The sequence below is a fragment of the Saccoglossus kowalevskii genome, chromosome 6 (genome assembly GCF_978046115.1).
Source record: "Saccoglossus kowalevskii chromosome 6, keSacKowa6.1, whole genome shotgun sequence".
Taxonomy (NCBI): domain Eukaryota; kingdom Metazoa; phylum Hemichordata; class Enteropneusta; family Harrimaniidae; genus Saccoglossus; species Saccoglossus kowalevskii.
Genome location: NC_140646.1, coordinates 30,072,669 through 30,090,877, shown reverse-complemented (window position 1 = coordinate 30,090,877; position 18,209 = coordinate 30,072,669). Strand labels below are relative to the sequence as shown.

At 39.9% G+C, this 18,209-nt stretch overlaps 2 protein-coding genes across 3 annotated transcripts in view; one reads left to right on the top strand and one right to left on the bottom strand.

The window, feature by feature from the left end:
- The first annotated feature begins 3,408 nt into the window (after positions 1 to 3,408).
- LOC144344448 (uncharacterized) lies at positions 3,409 to 4,100 on the top strand. Its single transcript, XM_078006369.1, has 2 exons — positions 3,409 to 3,559; positions 3,871 to 4,100. Exons 1-2 carry the CDS (start codon positions 3,409 to 3,411, stop codon positions 4,098 to 4,100), a joined length of 381 nt encoding a protein of 126 aa, XP_077862495.1.
- A 2,789-nt stretch (positions 4,101 to 6,889) lies between these two features.
- Positions 6,890 to 18,209, bottom strand: part of LOC102802386 (receptor-interacting serine/threonine-protein kinase 1-like) — a 46,559-nt gene continuing 35,239 nt past the window's right edge. For both annotated transcript variants that reach the window (XM_085500350.1, XM_085500351.1), the window contains exon 13: positions 6,890 to 8,890. In XM_085500350.1, the coding sequence (XP_085356476.1) occupies positions 8,583 to 8,890 (308 nt within the window). In that variant the 3' untranslated portion in view covers positions 6,890 to 8,582. The remainder of the gene's footprint in view (positions 8,891 to 18,209) is intronic.

The following is an 18,209-nucleotide window of genomic DNA, read 5'->3' as shown; positions in this document are numbered from 1 at the left end:
CAATCTCCTCATAAGTTGGTTTTGAAACCCAGTATGGGATTCTGGGATACATTACCAAGGATATTATTACAAGATGAATCATTTGCTTCATTGAACACATACAACAATGCATATTTCCACTGAGATCAGTGACCTTTGATGTGTATCACCAGTGATCAGTCAAGTAGAAACAGTCAAAATATTTTATCAGATTTTCTCAATTTTTGCATGATATTTTCACACAGGACATCTATTGTTCAAACTCAGGGAAGACATTATACTGATGAATAAGGTGGCCAAGTTTGATGAAGTTTGGAATAGAATTAGTAAAGTTATTATGCACACAATAACAATTATTAACGACGACGACGACAACAAAAACGACGACAACGCCGGACAAAATCTTTCCCTTAATATACCTTTCCCTTCCATCTTTGATGGTACAGGCAAGGCAATAAAAGTGACCCCCATGCACCGGGCAATGTAAGTTTTAAAGGGTAGTGGTTGCCGCGCAGCACATGTTCGAATTTCATGTAAACAAACAATGTATTTTACACGCGTTGTATACATCGCTATGAGTCCCATATCGAACGCGATGCGACGCGACAATCAAATTCCTCAGCCCGACTGAAAAGAAGTTGCTCGTCTCGGACGTGCAGGCGGGTAGTAATCTCAAACACTGTTACTAGTAAACAGCCGATCGTAACCGTATTCTCATGACCTTTCGAGCAGTGAAAGCACATACTACTATGCCCGTATCGCTGCAACCATAATAAATTTAGATACCGAACGTCCGGTGCTGTTTATCAATCATAATGCCGTTATTATTGTTACTGGTGGCTTACGCTTCTGGTCAACATCTCGACTACCCGTCACCTTTCAGAGTGCGGTGAAATATGTATTATTAGATTTTGGCGCCAATATCGTGTTTTGCCAATATTATTTCCGCTATTACTTCCCACGTCGTTTTTGCATAGCGTCATAGACCGAAGTTATTTGATTATCAACGACTGACTTCCTTTCAGTAAAAGAGATGGGAGTGCCGAGGGGATTGACTGTGCATGGCATATTATCAGAGTAAGGGCGCCACCACGCGACTGATTACGATGGGTTCAAATACTAGTATGGACACAGTCAAGAATGTTGATAAAGCAAAGTATGGACAGTGTAATCAATACGATAAAATGAAAACAGTTCATCAATAAAAAGCCTTTAATGACGATGATGATCATTTTTACATCATGATTTTAAAATACACAATTATACACTGAGTAGGAAAGCCAGAGGAGGTCGAACTCATATGTCATTAAATTGCTGATGGACAGTAAGTAGAGTTATTGTGATTTTACCATGAATCAACAATATATGGCCTTGTGCTAACAACATTGAGTGAAAAAAAAAACATTGGATGGTGGCATTAATTTTCAGATATTCATTGTCAACATTCAGCTTAAATGTTTGATGAACTACTATAGGTGGCGCTGTTTGCAAAAATGCGTTATCTGATTCAAAACAATTGAATGAAACAAGTTCGCTCAGTGATGGTTTTCACGACGTTGAAACAAGAGAAAAAAATGTAATAATATGTGCGCAACACAATTTTTATGGAAACATTATATTCGACATACATTGTCGAAGTGATAGATATTTTGGGACATTCCATGAAAAATTGAAGCCCGTCTTATGTACTGATTGCTACTTTGAATTGACCCATGCCTTCTTTTTATAAAAAACAATCGAGAATTGTCCTTTTGTTGTTCATTCACCAGTTTGAGGCAGCCTATCTAGCAACGGATTCTGGGTTCTACATACCAGATGGTTGAATGTGTGAACACCACGAATCATTAAGCAGACACGAACACATTATCAACTTATAGTGAACCAGTTAGCTTATGTTCAATTGAAATAAGTAGAATTGTAGTGTTGTCTGGCTTGTGATCAAGAATTTAGAATTTTAGTTTCATTTGGATTGTGTTCAAGTGACATTGTTTTAAATTCTTGTATCGTCTTTTACGTCACGGTGTTGGAATGCGTTAAAGAGGTTCGAGTCGAATTGAAGAGTGTAAGTCGTCTGCGTTATACTTTATGGGCTCATACGATCGGGATAACAAGAATAAACAAAATTTGGCTCACCGGATGAGTTTACGATACAAGTCCGAAATTTCGTGGAAAATTGTAACAATTGACAATCTAACACTATTTCATGGTAAGATTATTTGTTAGAACATAATAATAATTTTCCATTATTTACAATGAGAGGTTCTCTCCCATAATGCATTGCATATATGTGCAATAACATGCTCGGTAGCACAATATTTAATTCAGCTCATTAGGAGTCTAAATAATGGTTGTCTATACATGAAATCCCCGGATGAAGGTATGACTAATGCAGTAGAGAAATAGTACTGAAAGAAGACATCACAACGAATACGTTGCAATCAAAAGCATATGCCAACAAAAGATGTTGTGTGACATTGTGAACCACAAATTACTTGTCACTTCGATTAACCCGTTAAAACACAGAACTCAATAGAGACATTATTAATGCGCGTCATTTCTTTGTGCATGACCTCCGCGCGAACCAATGACGTCATCGGTTGCCAGGTAGTACGGTGGTCGTTTTGAACGTGATCAAGGTGGTGACTCTTAGTTGATTTCCGAGAACTTTTCCCGCTATCAATTTTGAATAATTTTTACTTACATTGATAGAACGTTTTATATTAGAGTGATTTTGTATATTTATGGTGAAGTAAGAATATTGCATGCATTTTATCTGATATTTACACGTACACAACTGGGCAGCTCGTTATGTAAACAAAGCAGACGACACCGGGCATTTGTGTTTACTTTCTCAAAAGGTGACGTGTACTAACTAATTGACATAACAAATGTTATTGGATAGTTATATAATGGTTGTTCAATGAGAGACGGGTTTACATGGTTCTGTTTCAGTTACGCTCCCGTTGGGGGCGCTTGTACTTAAATCGTTTTCTGACACCCGAGAACGTACCGCAAACGAAACAAGCTACGTTCACAGTCACTTGGGGGATGAAAATCAATAAATACTAATTTTTTTTTAAAAAAATCATCCGCTATACGTATATAAATTGAGTTTTATGGCTGATTACGTTTCGACATCTGCTTTTGCACAATACAGTATTATCCTAGTATTTTCATTGCTGTATCGTAATTTGAAGATTAATTTATAGCAATTCTTGAAAAAAAAACCAGAGACCAAACAAACATGTGAAGTTAAGACAAGTGATTTGTCATCGGTGTGTGTTGACACTCAACGTCGAGGGTGTTTCCGGCTGCTCACACACTCAGTAGTGTGCATTTCACTTTGCGCCATTCCGAACCAGCTGAACTACGGGCGCCACATTACTCTTAGCACAGTCCCTCTAGTGACTGTGCTCTTAGACTACTGAAATGACGGAGGTTGCTCTAGCTGCTGTCAAAGATCGGTTAAAGATTTACACCGAGCTGTTCGTTGAAGGGAAACTAGCAGAGATGTCTGAGATGTGTACGCAAGACTATAAACTGATGCCACCTTCACTGGAAACTGTAGACGGAAGAAAAGGTTGGTTGGTTTTGAAACTGCATGCTTCGTATCTGCAGAATGATTTCTGCGTTACAGTCAATTTGACTGTTACCATGATGGCACCACGTGATCGCACAAGTTCTCACCCCGTTACTCTACCTTCTTTGTTTTCCCGCCGTAACTAGCCATGATAACCGCCCGCCACAGGCATGCATGATGGTTTACGTACTAGTACTCAGCACGTGAGTACTCAGGTTATAAAGCAAGCTGATTGAAGTTTTTTTTTTCACGTGACTGAATCTGTTTTATTCATCATATCACGTGACATTAATCATCATATCTCTCTACAGCTATTCAAGATTTTCTTCAGAGTTTCAAGGCAAGTGGAGTTCATCGACTACAGTCGACAGTGGTTGACATCGGTGTGATCGGTGACGACAGCAGCGTCTACGAGTGGAGTGACTTTAAGACATACAAGTCCGATGGCTCCGTCCTCGGGAAGGGAACGTATCTTCATATTTGGAAGAAGATTGACGGTGTTTATTACCTGCATAGGGATATTTTCAATACTTTTCTTTGATAGTCCCCATTTCTAATTTCTTGTTTGTCATCGAATATGAACTATAAAATCTGTACAATCGCAAATACACGCAATTTTCCTTTGTCCAGTTGAAGTATTTCAGCAAAAAGTTTATCATAGATCCGATGTTTCATGTTATACTATTCATATGTCATAATAATTGGAATACAAAAATCTATCGTTCCTTCTTGAATTTTATACCAGTAATTGGAACTTCTTGACCATATTAAAGGGCGGCAGTCGTCGTGTCGCGTTCTGTTCTATGTGGGACTCATAGCGACGTATACAACGCATGTAAAATACATTGTTTATTTACACGAAATACAAATACGCGCCGCGCCACGACCACCGCGCTTTAATCTTTACTCTTTCCACCGTTCTTTGCATGTACGTTTTAGTTTATATTTTTTAAATTTCTTTTTGTAAGACCCTTTCCTCTAGATTGTATGCGTCTAATAAATATTATTATTATTATTATCAATTTAGCCTGGAATCCAGCCATTCAGAATACCCTTCCCAAGTTTCCAGTGCACGTTTTCGTTGATTTTTCAAAGTCTCACAATAATAAACAGCATCTAGTTTTATTGAGAAAGCCTAACATGTTTCATTGAAAACTTAAAATAGATACAATGACCTGTATAGATAGTTTGCATACCAAATAAAATATTTATGTGTTACCATGGTTACTAAAAAGACTGGTATTACTGAGAACCAGATACCAAACGATATTCAATATTCCAATACAAGACAATAACAAGGCCAGGTTAATCTATGGTGTGATGTATATTAATCAGTTTAATTTGCATAAAAATGAGTATGAGGGACAAAGATGCAAAACCTCAACTTTTTAGGAATTACATCAATTTTGTTGTCATTATTATCAAATTGCTCAGTTCACCTCCAAGTGTGTGTGTAAGTGTGTGTGTCTATTCCATATACATGTATGTGCATGTCTGTTCCACTGGAATCTCATGATAGATGCTATATATGGCTATGTGACCTAATTATTATGCATAACTGTAATGCCTTAAACTCTGCTGCAGATAGTGACATACAACCAGTGCTATAATGTAGACAAGAGACCAGACAAGATATATCTGACATCTTGTTTTCTGTAAAGATTTTATTGGTAGGTTTGCAAATGTGTATCAGACTGTACAACAACCCTCTCCATGAGTTGGTTTCGAAACCCAGTCAAGTATTCCCATGGGATTTGGGAGATACATTACCAACCATATTATTACAAGATAAATGATTTGCTTCATTGAACACATACAACAATGCATATTCCCACTAAGATCAGTGACCTTTGAATGTGTATAACCAGTGATCAGTCAAAATATTTTATCATATTTTCTCAATTTTTGCATATTTTCATACAGGACATGTCTTTCATACTAAAGGAAGACTTTATCCTGATGAATAAGGTGACCAAGTTTGATAAAGATAGGAATAGAATTAGTTATTGTGTACACAATAAAAAATATTAATGACAACGACGAAAACAAATTTTTCCCTTAATATACCTTTCCCATCTTTGATGATACGGACAAGGTAAAATAACTTTGGCAGTCAAAGGGTTCATACAAGTCTTTTTCTATTATTGCTCCAATAAAGTGTCAAAGTTGACAGCATTTTGAATGGTTGCATGGGACCCATGCAGAATTTCCAACTTAGAGTTTTAATGGGGGCAGACAAACTGTCTTCTGCTCACTCATATCTACACATACAAATATTGTATCCAATCATTTAAATATTACAAATATTGATTTCATAACATTTTTATTCAAAATATTAATAAGCATATAAGCGTGACAGTTTATATGTATTTTGGTAAACCATACATATTATAGTATGTTAAGTCATTTTACTCTTTTCTTTATCTTCACTCGTAGTTTTTTTTATCAGAATTGTAATCTCTTACAAGAAAACAATGGTTGAAATTTATAGGAATTGCTGGACACATTTTTATTTTTATTTATAAGCCACAAATAGAGCCGCAGGTAAACACAAATAAGAAATATACAAGTTTTAGAGATGAATTACTACGGACAATAGAAATTATGAATTTCTATACTACAAAAGATGAAATAACCACTGGATTTATCAGCCAACAAGAGATTATAGACAAATTGCAACGAGCCAGCACTCGTTGAGATGCCATACTACATTTGATTCTTTGGTGGACATGCACACACTTTGAAGCTGCTGGTTATTTCCATCTTCCCTCTTACTTACTGGTATATTATGAAAATACATACTTTTAACTTGAACTCTTGCACCTAAAATGTAAATATTTCTAGGGTCTCCAAACTTGGCACACATGCTGTCCATGCAAGTCTCACAGATTTTATTGTTCTATCAAATGAACGCTATGTTAACACAATTAAAACATATTTAGTTTACTTAAACGGTAATGTCATCACGCCGCACGTGTGACTTTTGTGTTGATAAACATTGATTTTTCCAAAACCCAATGCACTCTCTTCTAATGGAAATCACGAGTACAAGTTATCACATGGGTTCAACTTGCACTAATAACCATCAGTGACTCCTTTGATACCTTCAAATCAACAAAGAAATTACCTAGTTAAAACTTAGTAAAGTCCCAGTTTGTAGTCATTGGTCTGCGAAACAGTCAAAGTCGCCATCTTTGTTAATAATGAGATCCATACCTTGCGCATGCATAGCATAATGACCACCACCCTTTAAAATTAAACCAAAACCCAGTTTGTATATTTATCAGATACATCAACAACTGCTCTGCTTAGTTATCATATTGCCTCTAATTATTATTAAGTATGAAGGCATTATACATTTATTAATAATAATAATATAATGTACATCATTCCAATTCTCTAAAACACAGAAACCGACATAAAATATGATAAAATGCATAGGATTTGACAAACAACTTTTAATCAAGTTACTGTTACTTTATTCTTTCCCTGTACCAATGCCACTAAGCTCAAACAAAAATAAATAAAAACAATTCAAATTCAATAGATCTATCTGGGTTTACTGAGAAGCAATTCCATAGAAGTGCGTCTATAATGAAAGCACACATAAACCAAAGCATATTTCCACTGAGATCAGTGACCTTTGAATGTGTATCACTCGTGATCAGTCAAGTAGAAACAATCAAAATATTTTATCAGATTTTCTCAATTTTTGCATGATATTTGCACACAATAGCAAAAATGACAACAGCTACAACTCCGAACTGAAATGTTTCCCTTAATATACCTTTCCCTTCCATCTTTGATGATACTGGTAAAAAATGCATTTATTGTATACTAGATCACTGAAATATGACTTATTGTCACCATAGACACAATGCTGCCATTTATGTTAAGTGGAAATAATAATAGAGGAAATATGGTACTAATTCTTTAAACAGATTGAGCCAGTATCAAGTTATACAGGAAAATTTGCTCATGATTTCAAAATTTAAATGTAAAAAGTCATTGTCAATGACATAGTCCCCAATCAGTGTAAATTATAAACAATGAAAGCCATACAAAGATTATAATTAAATGTTGGGGGAGTATTGAGCATGTTAAAAATATTGTTTTACTGGGAATGGCAACTTATCCAGGTTTTGTTCAATCATAGTGACAACTTCTAGGAATAAGATTGAATAATTTGTACGTAAATCAGTTGAACATTTTGGATTGAATAATAAAACCAAACAACATGTGTGTAACATTTGTGGTGTTCATACTAGTTTGAAAATTTAATGTGTGACAAAGATGGCCATAAGTCATTCATTAAAGATCGTCAAAAGAAAATACAAATGCCATTGAATACAATTGTTGTGTTTGGTAAATCGGTCATGTCCGAGAAATGGTTTGGAACATGATAATATAAAACAAACATGACTGCCAGTCATGAGTCCCTAAACTAATTGCTCTCAAAAAATATCATGAATTAGTAGTGCTTTTAAAATTTGTAACAATTTAGCCTCACCGCAGGCATTTAGCAGGGTTTAAACTTCATGAAGATCAGCATACTTAAAGAACCCCATCTACATTTTCATTCCAGTAATTCTCATAACTGTACAGCTGTAATTTCTTCATATTTTTCAAATAGATTCACAAAATTCATCATAAAATACATGTCAGGATCAACATATTCATAAAAATATGATGAAAGTTGGCAAAAATAGATATCGGCGTACAAAAATGACAATATTTTTGTTGTAAGCAAACACTGAATCTATATTTATGACATGAACAATTTGAAATATGTGTCACCATGACAACACATTGGAAATTGTTCATTCCAAACTACTTGTATATTGTATTAAATTAAGAATAACAACAAATTAATGTACAGAACAAGCATTTATGCTCAAATTTTAAATTGATAAGAATAATTCTCACCAAGATGTCTTAAATAAAAGAGACCCACAAATCAGTCCAGAGGCCAATTAGAATCTGTCATACCTACACTGCCCCAAGTCACTGGAAATGAAACCAGTTATGGCAGTGATTGTTCGTCATCAGCACCGTCATCTGCTTCATCAAATGGTAACCTAGCTGCTAATTCACCTTTATTGATTTTAAGAAGTAAAGCAGCAAGCGCTACTCGAGTTGCGTTGTTTCCATTGTCTTGCTTCCAAGTATAAAGAAGCTGGTAATTAATCTCCTGTAAACCTTCGTAGTTGTGACATACATTGTCTATCTGTCCTTCGGTTAATCCGATTGCACGTCCAAGTCGTCTGAAATCTTTACCAAAATGATCACCGATGTCCTGCAACTCACTTGGCGACACGATCTTCTTAGAGTCTGCAAGAAAACAATTACAGATGTGGATGTGGATTTGAAGCTAGAAAATAAACATGATAGCAGGTGGTGTTAAATGTGTTACCTGTATTCCCCATAGGTGTTACCTGTATTCCCCATATGTGTTACCTGTATTCCCCATATGTGTTACCTGCATTCCCCATAGGTGTTACCTGCATTCCCCATAGGTGTTACCTGCATTCCCCATAGGTGTTACCTGTATTCCCCATAAGTGTTACCTGTATTCCCCATATGTGTTACCTGCATTCCCCATAGGTGTTACCTGCATTCCCCATAGGTGTTACCTGCATTCCCCATAAGTGTTACCTGTATTCCCCATAGGTGTTACCTGTATTCCCCATATGTGTTACCTGCATTCCCCATAGGTGTTACCTGCATTCCCCATAGGTGTTACCTGCATTCCCCATAGGTGTTACCTGTATTCCCCATAAGTGTTACCTGTATTCCCCATAAGAGTTACCTGCATTCCTCATAGATATTACCTTTATTCCCCATAGGTGTTACTTTTATTCCCCATAAGGGTTACCTGCATTCCCCATATTAAAGTGTTACCTGCATTCCCCATAGGTGTTACCTGCATTCCCCATAGATGTTACCTGCATTCCCCATAGATGTTACCAGCATTCCCCATAGATGTTACCTGCATTCCCCAAGAGTGTTACCTGCATTCCCCATAAGTGTTACCTGCATTCCCCATAGATGTTACCTGCATTCCCCATAGATGTTACCTGCATTCCCCATATGTGTTCCTGCATTCCCCATAGGTGTTACTGACATTCCATATAGGTGTTACCTGCATTCCCCATAAGTGTTACCTGCATTCCCCATAAGTGTTACCTGTATTCCCCATATGTGTTACCTGCATTCCCCATATAGTGTTACCTGCATTCCCCATATTAAAGTGTTACCTGCATTCCCCATAGGTGTTACCTGCATTCCTCATAGACATTATCTTTATTCCCCATATGTGTTACCTGTATTCCCCATAGGTGTTACCTGTATTCCCATAGGTGTTACCTATATTCCCCTTAGATGTTACCTGCATTCCCCATATGTGTTACCTGCATTCCCCATAAGTGTCCCTGCATTCCCCATAGGTGTTACCTGCATTCCCCATAGGTGTTACTTTTATTCCCCATAAGGGTTACCTGCATTCCCCATATTAAAGTGTTACCTGCATTCCCCATAGGTGTTGCTTGCATTCCCCATAGGTGTTACCTGCATTCCCCATACGTGTTACCTGCATTCCCCATAAGTGTTACCTGCATTCCCCATAGATGTTACCTGCATTCCCCATAGATGTTACCTGCATTCCCCATATGTGTTCCTGCATTCCCCATAAGTGTTACTGACATTCCATATAGGTGTTACCTGCATTCCCCATAAGTGTTACCTGCATTCCCCATAAGTGTTACCTGCATTCCCTATAGATGTTACCTGCATTCCCCATATGTGTTCCTGCATTCCCCATAAGTGTCCCTGCATTCCCATAAGTGTTACCTGCATTCCTCATAGATATTACCTTTATTCCCCATAGGTGTTACTTTTATTCCCCATAAGTGTTACCTGCATTCCCCATAAGTGTCCCTGCATTCCCATAAGTGTTATCTGCATTCCTCATAGATATTACCTTTATTCCCCATAGGTGTTACTTTTATTCCCCATAAGGGTTACCTGCATTCCCCATAGGTGTTACCTGTATTCCCCATATGTGTTACCTGCATTCCCCATAGGTGTTACCTGCATTCCCCATAAGTGTTACCTGCATTCCCCATAAGTGTTACCTGTATTCCCCATAAGTGTTACCTGTATTCCCCATATGTGTTACCTGCATTCCCCATAGGTGTTACCTGCATTCCCCATAAGTGTTACCTGCATTCCCCATAAGTGTTACCTGCGTTACCTGTATTCCCCATAAGTGTTACCTGTATTCCCCATATGTGTTACCTGCATTCCCCATAGGTGTTACCTGCATTCCCCATAAGTGTTACCTGTATTCCCCATAGGTGTTACCTGCATTTCTCATAGATATTATCTTTATTCCCCATATGTGTTACCTGCATTCCCCATAGGTGTTACCTGCATTCCCCATAAGTGTTACCTGCATTCCCCATAAGTGTTACCTGTATTCCCCATAAGTGTTACCTGTATTCCCCATAGGTGTTACATGCATTTCTCATACATATTACCTTTATTCCCCATAGGTGTTACTCGCATTCCCCATATTAAAGTGTTGCCTGCATTCCCCATAGGTGTTGCCTGCATTCCCCATAGGTGTTACTGGCATTCCCCATAGGTGTTACTGACATTCCCCATAGGTGTTACCTGCATTCCCTATAGATGTTACCTGCATTCCCCATAAGTGTCCCTGCATTCCCATAAGTGTTACCTGCATTCCTCATAGATATTACCTTTATTCCCCATACGTGTTACTTTTATTCCCCATAAGTGTTACCTGCATTCCCCATAAGTGTCCCTGCATTCCCATAAGTGTTACCTGCATTCCTCATAGATATTACCTTTATTCCCCATAGGTGTTACTTTTATTCCCCATAAGGGTTACCTGCATTCCCCATAGGTGTTACCTGTATTCCCCATATGTTACCTGCATTCCCCATAGGTGTTACCTGCATTCCCCATAAGTGTTACCTGTATTCCCCATAAGTGTTACCTGTATTCCCCATAAGTGTTACCTGTATTCCCCATATGTGTTACCTGCATTCCCCATAGGTGTTACCTGCATTCCCCATAAGTGTTACCTGCATTCCCCATAAGTGTTACCTGTATTCCCCATAAGTGTTACCTGTATTCCCCATAAGTGTTACCTGCATTCCCCATAGGTGTTACCTGCATTCCCCATAAGTGTTACCTGTATTCCCCATAGGTGTTACCTGCATTTCTCATACATATTACCTTTATTCCCCATAGGTGTTACCCGCATTCCCCATATTAAAGTGTTACCTGCATTCCCCATAGGTGTTACCTGCATTCCTCATAGATATTATCTTTATTCCGCATATGTGTTACCTGCATTCCCCATATGTGTTACCTGCATTCCCCATAGGTGTTACCTGCATTCCCCATAAGTGTTACCTGTATTCCCCATAAGGGTTACCTGTATTCCCCATATGTGTTACCTGTATTCCCCATATGTGTTACCTGCATTCCCCATAGGTGTTACCTGCATTCCCCATAAGTGTTACCTGCATTCCCCATAAGTGTTACCTGTATTCCCCATAAGTGTTACCTGTATTCCCCATAAGTGTTACCTGTATTCCCCATATGTGTTACCTGCATTCCCCATAAGTGTTACCTGTATTCCCCATAAGTGTTACCTGTATTCCCCATAGGTGTTACATGCATTTCTCATACATATTACCTTTATTCCCCATAGGTGTTACTCGCATTCCCCATATTAAAGTGTTGCCTGCATTCCCCATAGGTGTTGCCTGCATTCCCCATAGCTGTTGCCTGCATTCCCCATAGGTGTTACCTGCATTCCTCATAGGTGTTACTGGCATTCCCCATAGGTGTTACTGGCATTCCCCATAGGTGTTACTGGCATTCCCCATAGGTGTTACCTGCATTCCCCATATTAAAGTGTTACCTGCATTCCCCATATTAAAGTGTTACCTGCATTCCCCATAGGTGTTACCTGCATTCCCCATATTAAAGTGTTACCTGCATTCCCTATAGGTGTTACCTGTATTCCCCATATGTGTTACCTGCATTCCCCATAAGTGTTACCTGTATTCCCCATAAGTGTTACCTGTATTCCCCATAGGTGTTACCTGCATTTCTCATACATATTACCTTTATTCCCCATAGGTGTTACCTGCATTCCCCATATTAAAGTGTTACCTGCATTCCCCATAGGTGTTACCTGCATTCCTCATAGATATTATCTTTATTCCCCATAAGTGTTACCTGTATTCCCCATAGGTGTTACCTGTATTCACATAGGTGTTACCTGTATTCCCATAGGTGTTACCTGTATTCCCATAGGTGTTACCTGTATTCCCCATAGATGTTACCTGCATTCCCCATATGTGTTACCTGCATTCCTCATAGATATTACCTTTATTCCCCATAGGTGTTACTTTTATTCCCCATAAGGGTTACCTGCATTCCCCATATTAAAGTGTTACCTGCATTCCCCATATTAAGGTGTTACCTGTATTCCCCATAGGTGTTGCTTGCATTCCCCATAGGTGTTGCCTGCATTCCCCATAGGTGTTGCCTGCATTCCCCATAGGTGTTGCCTGCATTCCCCATAGGTGTTGCCTGCATTCCCCATAGGTGTTGCCTGCATTCCCCATAGGTGTTGCCTGCATTCCCCATAGGTGTTGCCTGCATTCCCCATAGGTGTTACTGGCATTCCCCATAGGTGTTACTGGCATTCCCCATAGGTGTTACTGGCATTCCCCATAAGTGTTACTGGCATTCCCCATAGATGTTACCTGCATTCCCCATATGTGTTCCTGCATTCCCCATAGGTGTTACTAACATTCCCCATAGGTGCTACCTGCATTCCCCATATTAAAGTGTTACCTGCATTCCCCATAGGTGTTACCTGCATTCCTCATAGATATTATCTTTATTCCCCATAAGTGTTACCTGTATTCCCCATAGGTGTTACCTGTATTCCCATAGGTGTTACATGTATTCCCCATAGATGTTACCTGCATTCCCCATATGTGTTACCTGCATTCCTCATAGATATTACCTTTATTCCCCATAGGTGTTACTTTTATTCCCCATAAGGGTTACCTGCATTCCCCATATTAAAGTGTTACCTGCATTCCCCATATTAAAGTGTTACCTGCATTCCCCATATTAAGGTGTTACCTGCATTCCCCATAGGTGTTGCCTGCATTCCCATAGGTGTTACATGTATTCCCCATAGGTGTTACCGGCATTCCCCATAGGTGTTACTGGCATTCCCCCATAGGTGTTACCTGCATTCCCCATAAGTGTTACCTGCATTCCCCATAGATGTTACCTGCATTCCCCATATGTGTTCCTGCATTCCCCATAGGTGTTACTAACATTCCCCATAGGTGTTACCTGCATTCCCCATAAGTGTTACCTGCATTCCCTATAGATGTTACCTGCATTCCCCATAGGTGTTACCTGCATTCCCCATAGGTGTTACCTGTATTCCCCATAAGTGTTACCTGCATTCCCCATAAGTGTTACCTGTATTCCCCATAAGTGTTACCTGTATTCCCCATATGTGTTACCTGCATTCCCCATAAGTGTTACCTGTATTCCCCATAAGTGTTACCTGTATTCCCCATAGGTGTTACATGCATTTCTCATACATATTACCTTTATTCCCCATAGGTGTTACTCGCATTCCCCATATTAAAGTGTTGCCTGCATTCACCATAGATGTTACCTGCATTCCCTATAGGTGTTACCTGTATTCCCCATATGTGTTACCTGCATTCCCCATATTAAAGTGTTACCTGCATTCCCCATAGGTGTTACCTGCATTCCTCATAGATATTATCTTTATTCCCCATAAGTGTTACCTGTATTCCCCATAGGTGTTACCTGTATTCACATAGGTGTTACCTGTATTCCCATAGGTGTTACCTGTATTCCCATAGGTGTTACCTGTATTCCCCATAGATGTTACCTGCATTCCCCATATGTGTTACCTGCATTCCTCATAGATATTACCTTTATTCCCCATAGGTGTTACTTTTATTCCCCATAAGGGTTACCTGCATTCCCCATATTAAAGTGTTACCTGCATTCCCCATATTAAGGTGTTACCTGTATTCCCCATAGGTGTTGCTTGCATTCCCCATAGGTGTTGCCTGCATTCCCCATAGGTGTTGCCTGCATTCCCCATAGGTGTTGCCTGCATTCCCCATAGGTGTTGCCTGCATTCCCCATAGGTGTTGCCTGCATTCCCCATAGGTGTTGCCTGCATTCCCCATAGGTGTTGCCTGCATTCCCCATAGGTGTTGCCTGCATTCCCCATAGGTGTTACTGGCATTCCCCATAGGTGTTACTGGCATTCCCCATAAGTGTTACTGGCATTCCCCATAGATGTTACCTGCATTCCCCATATGTGTTCCTGCATTCCCCATAGGTGTTACTAACATTCCCCATAGGTGTTACCTGCGTTCCCCATAAGTGTTACCTGCATTCCCTATAGATGTTACCTGCATTCCCCACATGTGTTCCTGCATTCCCCATATGTGTCCCTGCATTCCCATAAGTGTTACCTGCATTCCTCATAGATATTACCTGCATTCCTCATAGATATTACCTTTATTCCCCATAGGTGTTACTTTTATTCCCCATAAGTGTTACCTGCATTCCCCATAGGTGTTACCTGCATTCCCCATAAGTGTTACCTGTATTCCCCCATAAGTGTTACCTGTATTCCCCATAGGTGTTACATGCATTTCTCATACATATTACCTTTATTCCCCATAGATGTTACTCGCATTCCCCATATTAAAGGGTTGCCTGCATTCCCCATAGGTGTTGCCTGCATTCCCCATAGGTGTTACTGGCATTCCCCATAGGTGTTACTGACATTCCCCATAGGTGTTACCTGCATTCCCCATAAGTATTACCTGCATTCCCTATAGATGTTACCTGCATTCCCTATAGCTGTTACCTGCATTCCCCATAAGTGTCCCTGCATTCCCATAAGTGTTACCTGCATTCCTCATAGATATTACCTTTATTCCCCATACGTGTTACTTTTATTCCCCATAAGTGTTACCTGCATTCCCCATAAGTGTCCCTGCATTCCCATAAGTGTTACCTGCATTCCTCATAGATATTACCTTTATTCCCCATAGGTGTTACTTTTATTCCCCATAAGGGTTACCTGCATTCCCCATAGGTGTTACCTGTATTCCCCATATGTGTTACCTGCATTCCCCTTAGGTGTTACCTGCATTCCCCATAAGTGTTACCTGCATTCCCCATAAGTGTTACCTGTATTCCCCATAAGTGTTACCTGTATTCCCCATATGTGTTACCTGCATTCCCCATAGGTGTTACCTGCATTCCCCATAAGTGTTACCTGCATTCCCCATAAGTGTTACCTGTATTCCCCATAAGTGTTACCTGTATTCCCCATATGTGTTACCTGCATTCCCCATAGGTGTTACCTGCATTCCCCATAAGTGTTACCTGTATTCCCCATAGGTGTTACCTGCATTTCTCATACATATTACCTTTATTCCCCATAGGTGTTACCCGCATTCCCCATTTTAAAGTGTTACCTGCATTCCCCATAGGTGTTACCTGCATTCCTCATAGATATTATCTTTATTCCGCATATGTGTTACCTGCATTCCCCATATGTGTTACCTGCATTCCCCATAGGTGTTACCTGCATTCCCCATAAGTGTTACCTGTATTCCCCATAAGTGTTACCTGCATTCCCCATAGGTGTTACCTGCATTTCCCATATTAAAGTGTTACCTGCATTCCCCATATTAAAGTGTTACCTGCATTCCCCATAGGTGTTACCTGCATTCCCCATATTAAAGTGTTACCTGCATTCCCTATAGGTGTTACCTGTATTCCCCATATGTGTTACCTGCATTCCCCATAAGTGTTACCTGTATTCCCCATAAGTGTTACCTGTATTCCCCATAGGTGTTACCTGCATTTCTCATACATATTACCTTTATTCCCCATAGGTGTTACCTGCATTCCCCATATTAAAGTGTTACCTGCATTCCCCATAGGTGTTACCTGTATTCCTCATAGATATTATCTTTATTCCCCATAAGTGTTACCTGTATTCCCCATAGGTGTTACCTGTATTCACATAGGTGTTACCTGTATTCCCATAGGTGTTACCTGTATTCCCATAGGTGTTACCTGTATTCCCCATAGATGTTACCTGCATTCCCCATATGTGTTACCTGCATTCCTCATAGATATTACCTTTATTCCCCATAGGTGTTACTTTTATTCCCCATAAGGGTTACCTGCATTCCCCATATTAAAGTGTTACCTGCATTCCCCATATTAAGGTGTTACCTGTATTCCCCATAGGTGTTGCCTGCATTCCCCATAGGTGTTGCCTGCATTCCCCATAGGTGTTGCCTGCATTCCCCATAGGTGTTGCCTGCATTCCCCATAGGTGTTGCCTGCATTCCCCATAGGTGTTGCCTGCATTCCCCATAGGTGTTGCCTGCATTCCCCATAGGTGTTGCCTGCATTCCCCATAGGTGTTACTGGCATTCCCCATAGGTGTTACTGGCATTCCCCATAAGGGTTACCTGCATTCCCCATATTAAAGTGTTACCTGCATTCCCCATATTAAGGTGTTACCTGTATTCCCCATAGGTGTTGCTTGCATTCCCCATAAGGGTTACCTGCATTCCCCATATTAAAGTGTTACCTGCATTCCCCATATTAAGGTGTTACCTCTATTCCCCATAGGTGTTGCTTGCATTCCCCATAGGTGTTGCCTGCATTCCCCATAGGTGTTGCCTGCATTTCCCATAGGTGTTGCCTGCATTCCCCATAGGTGTTGCCTGCATTCCCCATAGGTGTTGCCTGCATTCCCCATAGGTGTTGCCTGCATTCCCCATAGGTGTTGCCTGCATTCCCCATAGGTGTTGCCTGCATTCCCCATAGGTGTTACTGGCATTCCCCATAGGTGTTACTGGCATTCCCCATAAGTGTTACTGGCATTCCCCATAGATGTTACCTGCATTCCCCATATGTGTTCCTGCATTCCCCATAGGTGTTACTAACATTCCCCATAGGTGTTACCTGCGTTCCCCATAAGTGTTACCTGCATTCCCTATAGATGTTACCTGCATTCCCCACATGTGTTCCTGCATTCCCCATATGTGTCCCTGCATTCCCATAAGTGTTACCTGCATTCCTCATAGATATTACCTGCATTCCTCATAGATATTACCTTTATTCCCCATAGGTGTTACTTTTATTCCCCATAAGTGTTACCTGCATTCCCCATAGGTGTTACCTGCATTCCCCATAAGTGTTACCTGTATTCCCCCATAAGTGTTACCTGTATTCCCCATAGGTGTTACATGCATTTCTCATACATATTACCTTTATTCCCCATAGATGTTACTCGCATTCCCCATATTAAAGGGTTGCCTGCATTCCCCATAGGTGTTGCCTGCATTCCCCATAGGTGTTACTGGCATTCCCCATAGGTGTTACTGACATTCCCCATAGGTGTTACCTGCATTCCCCATAAGTATTACCTGCATTCCCTATAGATGTTACCTGCATTCCCTATAGCTGTTACCTGCATTCCCCATAAGTGTCCCTG

Coding starts and splice junctions, on each gene's coding strand:
- LOC144344448 (XM_078006369.1), top strand. CDS start 3,409: ATGACGGAGGTTGCTCTAGCTGCTGTCAAAGATCGGTTAAAGATTTAC. Junction 3,560..3,870: donor AACTGTAGACGGAAGAAAAG/GTTGGTTGGTTT, acceptor ATCTCTCTACAG/CTATTCAAGATTTTCTTCAG.